General features: G+C 33.1%; 1 protein-coding gene across 1 annotated transcript; it reads left to right on the forward strand.

Moving 5' to 3' along the window:
* Positions 1-5260: 5260 nt before the first annotated feature.
* Positions 5261-14141, forward strand: LOC140448525 (uncharacterized). The gene is made up of 3 exons (XM_072541609.1): positions 5261-5784; positions 12086-12246; positions 13596-14141. The coding sequence occupies exons 1-3, from the start codon at positions 5399-5401 to the stop codon at positions 14018-14020; spliced, it is 972 nt and encodes a 323-aa protein (XP_072397710.1). The 5' UTR covers positions 5261-5398; the 3' UTR covers positions 14021-14141.
* Positions 14142-17398: the final 3257 nt, after the last annotated feature.

A 17398-nucleotide genomic window follows, 5' to 3' on the forward strand; every position in this document is an offset into this window, starting at 1 on the left:
TTACGCATGGTAAATGCACTGATGATGGACTTGTTAGTCCGAAAACGTTCTGTGATGTATGTAGATCGATAGGGTTTTTATTATTATACCTTTTATAAAGAATTTTTTAATAAATCTTTTGCGATTTTTATAGTATACAGCCAACTACAGGAATTTTATTTTCCTTGTGGATTTTATTTCTATTTTTTTACCATTTAGTGATGTTACGTTACAGCATGTTTGTATTTACCATGCATGTTTCATACATTTTCAATTTTCAGTTGGTCCTTACTTTAGTTGTTTTTTAGACCGGTGTTCTTTACATAAGTATTTTAGTTGAATCGGTGTAAACAAAAACGGTCTGAAAAAAGTCATGAAAACCATTTTTGCGGAAAACAAGAAAAAACTGTATAACTCTGTTTTAGTTATTTAAATAAATACGAAAGAATTTGGGAGTGTTTTTGACACTTTTAGATGTAATATTAGATATTCCTGAGTACAAAATAATGTGTATATTATATATACACTAATACCCAAAATTAACGCACCACCTTAAATGTACCAAAAGTTTGAAGCTATTTTTCTTCTGAACGAATGATTAGATTTTGATGATGTTTTTTTCATATTATAGGTCTATTCCTAGTAAATCAATGTGTTTATGTTTTCTGAAAAATATCAACGTTTTACCCGTATACGGGGTGTAAAAATAAAGTTGTGTTTTTTCATTGTTTTTTGCAACACCCTGTGGAATTTATTAGAAATAAAGGCTACATCTTATTATTATTTTGAGATAAATTTGTTCTTTTTTAAGATTTTTGTGAAAAAAATATTTCGATATCTCTATTATCAAAGATTATACAGAACTTTAAATGTAACAAGTTTTATCAACATTTAAAGCAAAGAAAACATTACTTACATAAACTTTATTGACATTTAATACAAATAAAGTCTAAAAAATGTAACCTAAATATTTTTTAACAATTGCCCTTTCCCAAAAACACTTAATAACGAGTATTTCCACCTCTAAATCTAATTACTTCTTCACAGCGGCGAGGCATACTTAAAATCAAGCAGCGTATTTGGTCTTGATCAATTGCATCCCAAACTTCTCTCACAATAACTTCTATGTCGTCGAGAGATACAGGAGACACAAATTCTCATTAAAAGAAAATTATTTCCTATGTAAGGAGCAAATGGAACTACATGGTTAGACAAAATGTCTAATATACCTTTCACCTGTTAAGAAATCTCTTCGTAAAGCAACAAGGTCCGTTTGCGCTGTAAGAGATATTCCTCCCCAAACCATTACAGATCCACCATTGAATAAAGTAATAGGTCGTATATTACACTGTTTATAGCCTTCTCTTGGCCGTCGATTTACTCTCACACTGAGCTATATAAGAAATACCACGATTCATCAGTGAACAACACGTACTTCCAGTCATCAACATTTCAGTCAAGGTGCTCTCTGGCAAATTGTAACCTACTTCTACAATGATTTACGTTTAAAGCTTTGACTGGTATCCTTATTTGCAGATCTTGTTCAGCGAGACGCCTTTGTATAGTGTTTCTACTAATTTGAATATTATGAACATTTGTCACTTGTATTTGTAAATGTCTCATTGTGAGAAAACGTTCTCTTATAGCACTGATAAAGCCTGATAAACTGATCTTGCCGTGGTGTTGTAAGTTTTTCTCTTCCTTATCCACGCCGTTTCGTATGGTCGTTTGTTTCTCGAAAATGTTGAATAACTCGTGATATTGTAATATGAAATACCCCTAACCTCAAACCTATTTCACGATAACTTAAGCCTACATTAGCTAAAGTAATTGCCTGAACACATTCATCTTGGCTCAGATTTCTTGAAATTGAATGTTGAATTTTTACAATTCAATAAAGTCACGTTACACTTTGAACGTACTTTTATTTTTTGATAATAAAGATGTCGATGATTTTTTTACGAAAATGTTGAAAAAAAAAGGAAACTTTTTTAAAGTATTAAGATTAAGATGTGGCATTTGCTTTAAGTAAATTCCACAGGGTGTTGCAAAATAAGGTATCTAGGTGAAATGTTGACACCTCCCAGAAAACAATAATACCGTAATTACTTAGAAATAGGTCTGCAATGAGCAAAAAAATTTATTGAAATCTAATCAAGGATACACAAGAAAAATAGCTTAATAATTATGGTAGAGTTGAGGTCGGGCGTTAATTTTGAAGAGTAAAAAATCACGCAATGCTTTGAACATACTTTTCTTTTTTGATAATAAACGTTTGCTTCTAATACATTCCACTGGGTGTTGCAAAATTAGATGAAAAAACACAACTTTATTTTTACACCCTGTATATAAGTAAAACGTTGACATTTCTTAAAAAACATTAATATAATCATTAACTAGAAATATACCTACAATGTGAAAAATAAATCATCGAAATCCAATTAAGGGTTCAGAAGAAATATAGTTTTAAAATCATGATCCATTTTAGGTGGTGCGTTAATTTTGGAGAGTACCTAGTATATATTATATAAATATTCAAGTTTTGTCGACTTAGAACTTTATTGTTTACATTTCTAAAATGACACAAAAAACCTTCATTTTGATTAAAAGAATATATTTAACCTATAAAAATATAATTTTAAGTAAAAATTTTAAATACAAGTATTCAGTAATTTTTTGAATGCTTCAGAACGCCATGTTTCTTCCTATTGGATGTCATGTTCATCTTCTCCTGTATTGAAATTATCAGTTGTTGGCCACTCCTTTAATTCGTAATAAAAATGTCTGACACTATCAGATATATAGGGTAACAGCTTACCAATATCTTGGAGCTTCAGTTTTTTAAGTTGTACTTTACCGGATGGATAACAAAGTATTGTAGGAATTGCAATTGTTTGATTGCTGACTTGAGAAAGTTTATAGGTTTGTTCCGATAACCCATCAATAAAAGATCTACAAACAATCATACATTTAGCTGTTCTATAAGTAAAGTGCATTAACATACTTATGCCAAAAGATCTCTTATCCTTAGTAGGAACACTTTTTCCTCTTGTTTCCTCAGAAATGCACGTCTTTTTATAGTAGGTTGAACACCAATGTTGAAAATCTAGTATATTTTCTGTGCTAACTTCTGTGACTGTAAACTTATCTGTCCTAATACTCGAAGTAATGATAATTTCGGTTATTTGGTATATCATGTCTTTTTAGTTTTCTCTTGATGATTGAAAAAACTCCTATCACAAGGAGAGAGGAGTGTTCTCTGATGGGATAATACTGCTCAATTCGATTGAACCGACCACTGTCGGTAGGGGCTCCAAATACTCTTTTTAATGTATGGTTTTTATTTTGACCTCCACAGTTATCCGAATAAATGTCTTCCGTAAACTGAGGAGGAGCAGAGTTTAAATAATTATGTACAAAGGAACAAACCTTATCTGGCGTCAAAGATCAAACTTTTTCTAGCGGTCCCTTCATGGCATAGATAAATATGAGACTTACTGCTTTTTACAAAATGAATTCAAAACACATTCACTGTTAGTTGCCTCAAATATGAAAAATAGAAGATTTCCTGTACTGGAATCATGGGCAGTGGAATATTTTGCACATAATCAAAAGCTATTGCTAGCCCATGGGGTTCTTTCGCTTTTGTTTCTTGGTTATTTTCTCTTTTTAATTTATTGTAGAATTTTTTTGATCTATGCTTGTGAATCATCAATTCAGCAGCAACGTTTCTTTTTGCTTCATCGCTAAGATGAGGACTTCTCAATTTTAAATTTAGTTTCTTCACAAGTGCAGCATGAATTCATCTGGGGGTGACCAAACCGTAAATTGAAGTTGTTCTTGAAAAATCCTAAGAAAAACTCATGGGTGCATTTTGATTCAGGGTATTTCTCTTTAAACATATTGTATAAAATTGTAACATTCAGTCTTGCGTCCAAATATTGTATAGTCTTTCCTGCATATTTACTTTCATTTAATGGATATCTTTCAAAATGTTGTTTCATTAGTAACCTGGTATGACCACTGATTGCATTAGTGCTCATTTTTTTCCCATGAAGATCCTTGGAAGTTTTATCCATTAATAATAATAAACGAAGCCTTCTAGTGCGACTTATTTTAATGCCATATACCGACTTAAATGCTTCTAAACATATCTTTTCTCTGGTTTCACCCACAAGTACCTCGTATTTAAAATATACATTATGAGCAGCCTTCGCTTCTGCACCTTTTTTTCTGGGTCTATGATATTGACCTACACTAAGTCACTGACATAGAATCTTTTAGTTTACAATGATATATTTCAGCTCCCTATTTAACATGCGTAGAGGGACCAGACTTAGAATGTTTTTGCACCAAAAGAGGCAAATGAAATACTGTTCATAAAACAAATTTCCATCAAAATGTCAAAAATGAAAAAAATGACTTAGAATGTTTTTGTTGACACCGATTCAGTTATTTTTGAGAATTTCTTGATCGTATCACGTTCTGATCCTAAACATCTTTGGGTGGCTGTTCTTCCTTTCCACTTTTGTATAATCTGTTGTTGTATCTATGCCGTTGGTTCATTTGCTTCCTTTCCATATCCTAATGTTTCCGGGTTAGACCATTCCTCCTCAATTTTTAATCTGTTGTTTCCTAGGTATGCGATTTTTTCTTTCCCTGTCGCTTTTTTTATTTATTGTGGTAGATATCGTCTTTGATCTAATATTTCTTTCAAGAAGTATGAATTTTAAAATATATTCTTGCCCTTTAATTTTTTGCTTGTTTAATAATTATTGTTCTTGATCTCCACCTTTACAGGTCGGTTCCTCAAGTTTGGCTGTTTTCCAATTCTATATACATATTTCTAATATATCTTCATCTCTATTTATTTTCCGGTTTACTGAATTCGTCATTTCCTTTATTTTGTTCTGTATAAAATCTGTATTTGGTTCTTGTTTTCTTCTATTCCATGAATTGTTCTTAAATACAACATGTAATTGGAATGTAAAAAAAGTACACACATAAAGCACAAACACAAGTTTTGTGAATTTTATTTCAAATTGAATATTTAGCCTATAACCCAATATGTATTATAGTCTAAATCGATACAAATCATAATATTAATAATGTGTTACCCTAAAAGAACAAAATATTAAGACCTGTTTATAATTCGGAAAACAAGATACTACAGGAAAATGGAGGAAGTAGGAGAATAATTTGATACATTGCATATATAATAAGCCAGTAGGATGAATAGGCCACTAATCCATAACGTAGACTAAATATATTTTTTATCAAGTATCCCAATGTAGCTTTGCCATAATTGTCAAAATTTTTTGTCAAAAAGTTAATTTTAAATTACCTTCAAAAAATTTAAGTGTTTCGTTTCATTTTCTAAATTTTCGTTTGCGAAATTATTACTCACATCAAGTTAAAAATGGCATGCGGATATAATTCAAAATCTCAAACAAGAAAATCATTATTGGATGATCTCAAAGCTTTAGTTTGCAAACTAGATGGTTGTCCTCCATCGGGTTCATGTGCACCGTGTGGCCCATGTGGACCGTGCGGTCCGTGTGTACCTAGTCCCGCTTTTTGTCCAGGAACTTGCCCACCAGCGACGAAAGCAGTGCCTGTTGGTTGTTGCGGACCTGTATGCATTCCGCCAGCCTGTGTTCCTCCGTGTCTGCCAATCTGCACTCCAGTTCCACCTGCTGCTGTACCTCTGTGTAATCCTAATCAAGGGCCTCAACCTTGTGTACCATGTAATCCTCCTCAGATGATGGTTGCATATAGAATGCCTAAGTGTATCCCTTGTACCAGGTAAATTTTTAATTAAAACTACTTAATATTTTACAAATATCTAGTCACAGTATTATTTATTTAAGAAAGATGCATAACTTCGATTATTTTTAAATTAACACTTTAGTTTTAAGTATCAACAGTGTAGTTTAAAGTTAGACATAAAGTAATAATAAAGTGTTTATTAAAAGTAGTAATTCTTGTCTAATGTACTTTGCATAGCCATTTCTTGTTGCTGTAGTTCTCTTATCTACCCATTTTCTCTGAAGTCGGTTTGAATATCCTATCATTTGTATTAATTTCCTTTCAGTTACTCCACGTGCTTATCTATTTTCAGATTGTCTTACCACGTATCCGGCCCAACTCCATATCATTCCTGTGACTTCTCTTACATCTGTGTCTTTGTTTTGTGTCTAATCTCATTCTTTCTGATTCTGTCTTGGAGTAAAATTTCCATAATTAAAGGGCCGGTTGTTCGAACGCTAATCAAAACTTAATTGTATTTAAATATTTAGTTAAAATCAAATACGTCATATTTTGAGGTTATGTTGACTGATTCATTTGATTCAATTTTATTATTTTGCGTTTTAATTTAAAATAAACCATAATTAAACTCCTTTTGATGTTAATTTCATGTTTTTATTTACAAATAAGTAATAATAATATTCAATTTTTAATAATTTTGACAGCTGCTGTGACCTATTTGCTTAAGTATAAGTAAATATTTGATTACAATCAAGTTTTGATTAGCGTTCGAACAACCGGCCCTAAGTCTTCCAAGATTAAAGTAAATAGCTTCAAGAATATAGCGTCACGTGTTGAACTTTCTTCCTATGGGGCCTTTCCGTTATGGGTACAAAGAGTTACTAATGTTGAGGTACTTTGTCGCATGTGTAAACAAAAAGAATTACTAAGAATAATCAAAGAGAGGAAAATGCAATACTTGGGTCATGTGCTGAGAGGCGAAAGATATGAATTACTTCAAGTTATACTGGAAGGAAAAGTACAGGGCAAAAGATCAGTAGGAAGACGCCAGAACTCGTGGCTGAAAGACCTGAGGAGATGGTTCGACCGCTCATCCGCAGAGATCTTTTGCGCAGCAGTTTCCAAAACTACAATTGCCATTTGGATCGCCAACCTTCGAAAGGAGACGGCGCAATGAGAAGAAGAAGAATGTTTAGTCCGTACTGTTGACTGTACTCGTTTATTCTGTCCATTAGCCTCTGAAGTCCCTCTAAACTATCTGCTATCACCATGGTGTCGTCGGCATATCTAACATTGTTTACTCTTTCACCATTTAGAAGGATGCCTTCGTCTATTCCGTAAAGAGCCTCGTTAAAAATTTTGAGTAAAGAGCCTCTGAGTACATATTAAATATCAACGGCGATAGGATACATCCCTGTCTAACTCTACGTAGTAGTTTTATGTGATCTGTTTCTTCTCCGTTAGTTTTTATTTCATTTCAGTAGATTTATACCTCTATAATTGTTGGGGTCTTCTATATCTCCTTTCTTGAACATTGGAATTATTATGCTGTCTCTCCATGCGTCTGGTATCTTGCAGTACAATCTTAGTTCTGGTATCATTAAGTTTTGTCATATCTAGGGTTATACTTTCTTCTCTGTGTTTTAGAAGCTCGTTGGTTATTCCGTCTGGTCCTGATGACTTTCCATTTTTGAATGAATTTATGGCTATCTCTACTTCCTGAAAACTTGATTTCTATTTTGTGTCTTAGTTCAGGTACGTTATTGTGTTGATTATTATTTTCCTTTCCTTTAACAGTTCCGTCACGTATCTTTCCTATTCGTTTGCTGGTATGTTATTGCAATACTTTAATTTTGCCATTTCTTTCCGTTGGTTTCTTATGAATCTTCAAATTTTTTTTGTGTACCGTGGAAGTTGCTTTCCATCCTTTTTGTAAACTATTCCCAGTGTTCATTTTTTGTTCTTCTTACCAACTGCTTTGTTTCATTTCGTATTCCTATTAACACTTTTCAATATTTGCAAATAAAACTGAGTGCATGAACACATTAAAAATACTTACCACATAGATAAAAGTTTAAATCCTACATGACGATTTATATCTATTCTAAAAAAGTATAACAGAAAGAAGTAGAAACATATATATGGTAAAAAGTGTTGAAGTCAAAGAAAACTGGGCAAAAATGAAAGCATATATCTTAGGCTTACCCAAGGAAGTTTTTGGCGAAAGAAAGACAAAGTAATAAATTGCCCTTACATGGCAAAACACTACATGGTACTACTACTACTCCATAAGGAAGGAAAAATGTAAAATAAAGAAAAGGCTTACCTAAAATATATTGAACTAGACCCAAAAAGCGTACGACAATTTCAAAATAAGAATTGAAACACATCTACTTGTTAAAAGAATCAAAAAAGATCACTGAGAACATTTCAAAAGAAACGGAGCATGATTTTTATGGTCCACCAAATTAAATATGACGTTTTATAATCTTTTTAAGAGGCCAACGAACGAATCTGAAGAAACCAAAGACCAGAAACATATAGGATATGCTAAAGAAGCTGTTTACAAAGGGACTACAAACGAATAAAGAAAACCTGTTGGTAAAAACGGATACCAAATGAACTGTTATAATTTTTTGGAGCAGCCATGGTGGAATAACTAGCAGCTTTATTTACAAAATTATTAAACACAATAAAATTATGGGAGAATTGAGAACTAGCGAAATAATCCTTCTATTCAAAGAATTAATAAAAAAACAGCCAAAAATCTACAGAGATATCAAATAGTTAAATACCACTTTGAAATTTGTAAATCTTTTTCTGAGCTGTTAATCTAAACGGCAAATATAACACCTTTTTAACACCAAATATCGTTTATTATCAAAAAATATAATTACTCCTATCCCAGTCGATACAATAAATATATTGTTTAAGTGGACTTTTACTTTCTAAATTGGAAAAAAAGACAATATTTATGGTCATAATTTTTTTTATTTATTATTAAGAAGGATATTGGGTATCTAAAAAAAATTTTTTTGACACTTTTAGTTGCCTTTCATCACTGCAGAGGATGTCTTCCAAAAGATGCATTTTAACTTGGGAGACACATTTCTGACATCCTGTAACATTTTTTTTTAATTCCAACGGGATTCAATTCTTGAGACTTAAACTAATAAATAATAAATCAAAAACTGCATAAGAAACCCTTGAAATTAATATTTCCACGACCAGAAAAAAACCCAGTACCTTCTACTCGATTACATATATTATACAGGCAAGCTTCAGTAAGCTACAGCAAAAACTTGAAGCCTTCGAGATGTGGCTATACAGAAGAATCCTAAGGATATCGTGGACGGACAAGATAACCAACGAGACTGTACTACGAAGAATGGGGAAATGAAGAGAGGTGATGTATACCATTAAAAGGAGAAAGTTAGAATATGTAGGACATATAATGAGAAACGGCACTAAATACAGATTATTGAAAATAATCCTTCAAGGAAAAGTATTCGGAAAGGGAGGAATTGGGAAAATAAGAATATCATGGTTAAAAAACCTGAGGAAATGGTTCTCCACAACAACTAATCTATTTAAAGCATCAGTTATTATAATTATAGCCATAACTATAGCCAGAATGATCGCCAATATTCGAAACGAATAGGCACCAAAAGAAGAAGATACAGGCAAGATATCAACAAAAATATTCAAAAAAATCGGTTGCCTGTAAAGTCGGTTTTACGGGCGAAGATTTTACGTGACAACGTCTTTTTCTCGGTAGAATATTTATTGATATGAATATTATTAAATTGCACAATAGGAACAAGGAATTGAATGAAAATAAGAATTGCACAAATTTTAACTATAGAAATATATTTTGTTTACTAAAACATTGTACATGTAAACTTAAACTTAACTAATTTCTATTTGAGTGATTTTGTTGAGGATAGGACGATGATAGGAGAAATAGCATCGCACCAGCGGACCGATCATGTTTGAGTGGGAGAGAGACGCAAGGCATTCGCCGGTCCGGCGGGCCTCTCTCTCGTTCGGTGACTCATCGTAACAGACGTGAGCGGGCGTTACACTTTTTCATGAGTGACTCCGAGCCACAACCTAATTTAAGACGTTGTCACGTCAAAACATAAAAAATAAAGGAATAATACCAAATTTTAGAACAAACAACTTAGGCAAATATTTTAAGGACAACAAGAGCCAAAAGAAACAACATACAGAGGTCTATACAAACTAAAATAGTGGCGACTGCTCAAAAACTTACATCGGTCAAACTGGTAGAACTTTCAACAAATCTATAGCAGAACATAATAGGAATTTGAATAATATATTTTACATACGCACTTCACCTTCTAGACCAGGGATCCTCACTAGGATTTCTTTGAGAGCCTAATAGTTTAAATGTAATTTTCCTCAGGGCCGCAAGTACAAGTGGTGGTATGAAATAACTTTAAAACTATATGACTATAACATAAGTTTATTACAAGTTACTTAAAAACAATATAGTTATAAATTATATGGACTGTTTTGTATGTAACAAGTAGGAAAATGTCTTTTACTTGACTCCAGGAATTTCAAGTCCTGAATTTGTTAATTCTTTGAAATCGACGCGCGAAATCTTTCACAGCTCTCTAGAATGGCATCTATGTTAGCAGGTTGGGAAGAAACTGAAATTCTCAAAATGTTAGTTAGCTAGTTAGCCTAGATCTGTACTTGTTTTTTATGAACTTCAGCTTACTGAATGTAGATTCTCAGACATATGTAGATGCAAAAATACACAAAATTTTCTGAGCACAGTCAATTAAGTTAGGAAGTTTGTCATTTTCAACTGCTTTCTAAAAGTTATAGTGAGCTTTTTCCTTCTTTTTTTCTTCAAAAATACTTTTGAGCTCTGTATCATTCTTATTTACTTATTTTTCAAATCCCTAGCTTCGTATCCAAAAATGAAAAGATAAGCTACATTTGCTGTTGTTATTGCCCATGGATTTTCCACCAAGCGAAATAGTTCTTGAAACTTCCTGAAGTCACTAAACCTCACAGACATTTCATCCTTTAGGTCTGCTTACAGCTTCAGTAGGTCAGAAATCTATTGAGTTTCATCTGGATTTTCATCAAACATTGCTTTAACGGAAGGAAAACTGGAATAATCTTCATTTGACATTTCTACATTTTCAGCTTCTGCTCCAGTGAAAACACAATACTCATCATTTTCGTTATAATGTTATTGTAGTTTTTTTGCAATTTGGTCGATGTTTCATTCATAATGCTCATTGTAACAGTGATAAACGCTACTTTAAGACACCAAGTAAAATTATGAATAATTATGAAAACGGCTTCATCTTTTTTGTTAAAATTTCCGGCTGTGGTGGGGGTAAAGATGACTAATGCGAAATGCGGTACAATGCATGGCGCCGCTCTACACTACTGTTATCTGATTAAATACATAAATAGAAACGTAATTATATTATAACTCGCAAATTTTGTTTTACTGCCTAGCAGTCTGAGGGCCGCGAAAAATCGCTCCAAGGGCCGCATGTGGCCCACGGGCCGCGTAGTGAGTATGGCTGTTCTAGACCAAAATCATTCTTTTAATGGCGAATTTCAAATTCTTCACATTTAAAATAAAGGCCTTAAGCTATATTTACTAGAATCTATGGAAATTAACAAATTAACAAATACAGACAATCTAAATGACCAACTTAAGACAAACTCCCCTCCTCAACTTATTCAGTTAAAAACTATAAAGTGTAAAGGCAAACCAAAAATTAATCACTTGAGAATGGCACTCTGTCGAAACATGTGTCCCCTTTCTTCGACCGCCTTTTAAAAGACCACCAGATTCGAACTCTTTTTTCCATTTTTCCAAATAATAATCGTTTTCGATAAATTTCAATAATATAAAACAAGTTTTAGAAAGCAATTGTCGAGTTGTAGGTGCACAGGTGAAGTGGGGCGCGCGGTATTGTATACAAACGAGTTTTAGCTCCGGTGCGTTGCGTTATAAATACAGCTATAACTTCGTTTCTATTTCGAATTTCTTAATAAAATTTGAGGACAGTATTTCTACGATAGTAAGAAATGTTTTTACGTAAAAAAAAACAAAAATCGATTTTTTGAAAATTTAGAAAATAAAAGTCCCCCTAATAATAACCTATTATAATTAAGTTCAAAATAATGTGTAACTATTACAAAGTCTAACACAAAAAAATGACATCTGGCTAGCGGTGTTCAATTTTTTTTATCTACGGACTTATTATAAATTCACCTATTCTATATCCAGAATTCCTTATATTTTTGGATAATGTATACAATATATTCATTTCAGGTCCAAATCTCGGGAACTTCGTGCTAGTATTCTATACATTGGTTGCGACTGTGAAAGAAAAAATGGGCTTCAAGATGATTGCCCCAGAGTTGAGTGCCAAGGAGGTCCATGCTGTGTTAATTGTCCTGAGCCTAGATGCGGACCTAGTGCTTTTGCTAACGGTAACTACCTAACATGATTAAAATGATTTAGTAAAAATTAGGATCTTCGTCCTCTATGTTTAAGGCATATTGTTAGTTTTTTTTCAATGTTACCTCTTATGCTGTTGTCACAGAATAAATAACAATCAGAATGCCTATTCTCAGATGCCGCCTTTGAAGTTTGTCAGCATGCGATCGCCATATTTTAAACGGAAACATAGACTCGAATTGAGAAATTTGTGACAAGCTACGACAGACATGTAATTTAAATTTTTAGAGATAATTAACTTAGTACGTTAATTATGTCTATGGTTGCCGTAAATAAATTAAACCGGGTTAATTTTTCTATGCACAACAGATAAAATTTCACTAAACAGCACTGGTTCCGTTTAAAACATGGCTGATTCCGTCTGCGCGAACGAGATGCGCGTACTTATCTTGACAAGCAGATTGGGCATTCTGATTGTTTATGTTTCTGTGCTATTGGCACTTAATCATTCCATCTCTATCTAAAACAACCTGTACTTCTCTTAATTGGTGACTTGTCTTTGGGTATCCTCACTTCTTTGTTTTCTGCAATTATATTAATGTGCCTCTTCCATTGTCCCTTTCTATCTTGTACCTACTTATACATGTTGTCTATCCTTTATGTGTTTCTGATCTTTCCATGGTTTCCAAAAGAAATATGGAGCTTTACAAAAGGTCAAAGAGCGGAGGTGAAGATATTATTAGACACAAAACACATTAAAAAGGTTGTTTGAATTGAACAGCAGAAATTATAATAAAAGTTCACATAAGCAAGCATGAATTACAAAAAACACTTGAAAACTGAAACAACAGAAAAGCTGCAGGTAAAGATGGTATAACAACTGAATTGTTGAAATATGGTGGAGCCACGATGACGGATCAACTAACAATTTGTGGCAACAATTTTTTTTCAATTCTTCGATCTTTAAAATAATTACGAATATGTGTGAAGGTCAGATAACCCAGAAGAACTTAATTTTGGGTATTATATATTAAAATTTACAAACAGAGATATTATAATATAATACAATTTATTATTTTTTTATTAAGTCGATTTAGAATACTAACTCCTAAATTTTATGATTTATAAATGTATTAAAATAATACCTCTTACTTGTTCTAATATTATCTGACAGTTTACATTTATAAAAACGCCAGCATTTTATAGTATAATCTCGATTGAATTTGTTGTCTTTATGTAAATATTTGAGTTATCAACTATCTGCGATTCTTCTCTGCTTACATGAAAGTGAAGTCCAAGAACATGTTTCTCAACAAACGCTCTAATACGGTTCACATGTTTACAAAATAAAATAATCTTACTAAAAAATATTTCGTTTTAGGTAAACATTTAGGAAAATCAGTTTGTGGTATGGAAGATCTCGAAAAATACCAATGTTATCCAGCCTTCGTCAGACTTCCACCATGCCAACCATGCGGACCCTGCCCTCCTTGTGGCCCATGCGCACCTTGTGGCCCATGCGCACCTTGTGGTCCATGTGCACCTTGTGGTCCATGTGCACCTTGCGGTCCACCTTGTTCACCTTGTCCGCCGTGCCCACCACCGCAAGTTCCACTAATTGCAGCTGCTCCACCTCCACCTTGCTGTCCACCACCATGTCCACCTCCAGTACCTGTTGGAAAAGTCTGCCCAGTTTCACCAGCTGTTCCGATTCCAGCATGCCCTCCACCAGCACCTTGTGCACCTTTTGCTCCATGTATACCACCATTTGCTTGTCCGTCTCCATGTCTGCCGTGTCCGTGTTAATTTTGTATTAGTACAAAAGTCGTGTCCACCGTGTCCATCAAATGGAAGTTGGTATCTGTAAAATTGTTTTCGACCGTCCTTGTTATTGTATTGAATAAAAATGGTTTTAAATCAATGGAAATTTCTTTATTAAAAATAATATTCTTGAAATAATCTATACCAATATTCGAAAATGGTTGCGTTTCGATTTAATTTGAGTTTCTTACCACTCCCTGACACGTGTTTCTGGGTCTTCCCGTCATCAGAGAGAGCTTGTAAGAAAACTCAAACTAAACCAAAACGCACCGACTACTCTAGCAATTATAGAAAAATAATTACCAGAGTATGCTACTAGAGACATCTAGTGATGAAAGATGAAGTTAAATGTGTCGATAGCAATTAAAGTAAACTGTATACTCACGCTTAATCAAGCCATTAAGAGCGATGCTGGGAATATTTATATTCCACTATGCATCAACAATTTACTCATATAAATTACCATCTTTCTTGTACTCATTGCGTCGAGTAAGAACGATAAATATACGAAAATGGTTGCGTTTCGATTTAATTTGAGTTTCTTACCACTCCCTGACACGTGTTTCTGGGTCTTCCCGCTAGAGTAGTCGGTGCGTTTTGGTTTAGTTTGAGTTTTCTTACAAGCTCTCTCTGATGACGGGAAGACCCAGAAACACGTGTCAGGGAGTGGTAAGAAACTCAAATTAAATCGAAACGCAACCATTTTCGTATATTTATCGTTCTTACTCGACGCAATGAGTACAAGAAAGATGGTAATTTATATGAGTAAATTGTTGATGCATAGTGGAATATAAATATTCCCAGCATCGCTCTTAATGGCTTGATTAAGCGTGAGTATACAGTTTACTTTAATTGCTATCGACACATTTAACTTATACCAATATTAATAATATTGTAAAATTCTTTTTTCTTGCTTATTGTAAAAGTGTAGGAAAAACCTAATTTCAATATTTGTCCAATTTTCAAGTAAAAATTAGAACTATAAGAGGATAATAAATGTTTATAGATAAATCATACAGAATATGGTTAACCAAAATGTATTTAATTTAAACTGAATACAAAGATCAGAATATTTTTTCTTCTTCTTCTTTTTATGTATACTTGACTCTGTCTGTTTTTCAATATGCCCCCAATAAGTTTTCGTGGTCTTCCTACTCATTGTCTTCCTATTGCGGAACCGTCTCTTGCCGTCTTTACTACTCTATTTGTTGCCATTGGGCTTATATGATCGTTCCATTCTACTCTTCTATTTCCTACTCAGTTCTTGATGTTCTTCACCTTGTATCTACGTTGTATATCTGTACTTCTAGTTCTGTCCCATAGTGTCTTGCCATCAATTTTTCCAAGTGTTTTCATCTCTGCTGTTTCTAAAATCCCTTTTGTTCTCTTGTCGCGGTCGTGTTTTTGCCGCGTATGTTATTATTGATCTGATAAATGTTTTGTAAATTCTGCCTTTCATTTCTTTTCCGATATTTTTATTTCTCCATATTGTTTCATTCACTTAGCCTGCGTCTCTGTTTGCTCTATTCACTGAATTTTCCACTTTAGTTTCGAGCTTTCCCTTACATGTAAATTAACATATTAAATTTTCTGGCGGTTATATTAAGTTGGTGCAACATACGTTGTAAATCGTCTTCAGTTTGAGAGAGTAATATTGCGTTGTCAGTATAGCAGATTATTAAGTTGTTTTTCTCCCATGTGGCATCCTTTTTTAGTTCTTAATATCATTGTCTTATCCCATTGCCACCTTCAATAGGGTCGACTGGTTCTTCTTCCTCTTTTGCTTTTATTGTGTTGCTTTGGTAGATATTTTCGATCGCTAGATACATTTAATTTGACGTAGTCAAATGCCTTCTTAAGGTCAACGAAGCATTGCCATATGCCGGATTGTTGTATTCTAATGATTTCTCTTGCACTTGCCTCATTATAAATATAGCGTCGGTGCACGATCTTCCCGACTTGAAACCTTGTTGTTCTTCTGCTAGTGTTATAATTTCTTTCAGTTTATTTGTTATCACTTTGATTGTTAATTTAAGTGTTAAATATTATTATATTTAACACTAAATATTAATTTATATTTAATATATTGTACATATAACTTATAATATAATATAAATAATAATTTTAAATATAAAAATATTATATATTCTATTAAATAAATTAATTCCTTAGTCATTTTTCGGGTCCAATTTGTCTCCCTTTTTAAAAAGAGGTATTAGGATGCTTGATCTCCATTCTTGAGGAATTATGTTTTGTTCTATTATTTTTTGGATTAGTTTTAATAGTTGTTTGGTCAGATCTGGTCCTCCGTACTTTAGGAGTTTGTTCGGTATTCTGTTCTCTCCTGGTGATTTTTTATTTTTTAATTTCCTTAATGCTTCCTTTACCTCTTCCTCCTCAATATTTATTTCTTCGTTTCTTGTCATCTCTGATTTTGGTGGTTCGTTATCGTCACCTTTATCAAATAGGAATCGAAAGTAGTCTATCCATGTTTCCTTCTGAATGTGTTTCGTTTTTATTAGTTCGTTCATCTCTTTTCTTTGTCCTCTGATTATTCTTCATATTTCTTTTTGAGTTCCGTAGAAGTCGGGTTTCATCTGTTTTGAGAAGCTCTGCCAGTGTTCCCTTTTTTTTTGTCTAACTATAGTATTCGTTTCGTATTTCTGATTCGTGTATAGTGGTTATATGCCTGTTGTGTTTGTTGTATTCTGTATTGTAAAAAGGCTTTCTTCTTCTCTTCGCATTTTATTTATTTATTTTTATTTTATTTAATTTTTATTTATTTATAAAAATATATTTATTTATAAGTTTACAGTTCGGTACTCTCTTATCAACTAACTCTACTCTTAACATCGTTACATATATATACCAAAAGTATTATGTTCGAGAATATTCTGGGGTAGTCCCACCTCTAATTCGTCTCATCGAAACCGCATCGAAAGACGAGCGCTATTGAAATGCCAATTCTTGCGTTTTCTAGAGTGATCCTTTTAAGAATTATGACGTATTGGAGATGGGCTATTTCGTTACAATATATTAGTATTCATTTCTTTCCTCTCTCCAAGTGATTCTGTTGCTACATTAATTATGTTATTTTTAAGATTTTCCCAGCTTTCCTCGATGTTATCGTTTTCTAATATTTCATTCCTAGCGATCTTCTTTGATATTCTTTTTCTGTATAAGTATTATGTGGATTCCGTATTTAGTCCTTCGACTTTTATTTTTGTTTGTGTTGGCGCTGCTCTCTTGGGTGAGTTTCCGCTTATACGCACTATACGTAAAATCAAATCTTAACTGTCTTTTCCTTTTTATTCCGATTTACTCTGTACGAGTACTAGAAACCAATTCGCTAAGGATTTTTGC

This window comes from Diabrotica undecimpunctata, chromosome 8 (genome assembly GCF_040954645.1).
Source record: "Diabrotica undecimpunctata isolate CICGRU chromosome 8, icDiaUnde3, whole genome shotgun sequence".
Classification (NCBI taxonomy): Eukaryota; Metazoa; Arthropoda; class Insecta; order Coleoptera; family Chrysomelidae; genus Diabrotica; species Diabrotica undecimpunctata.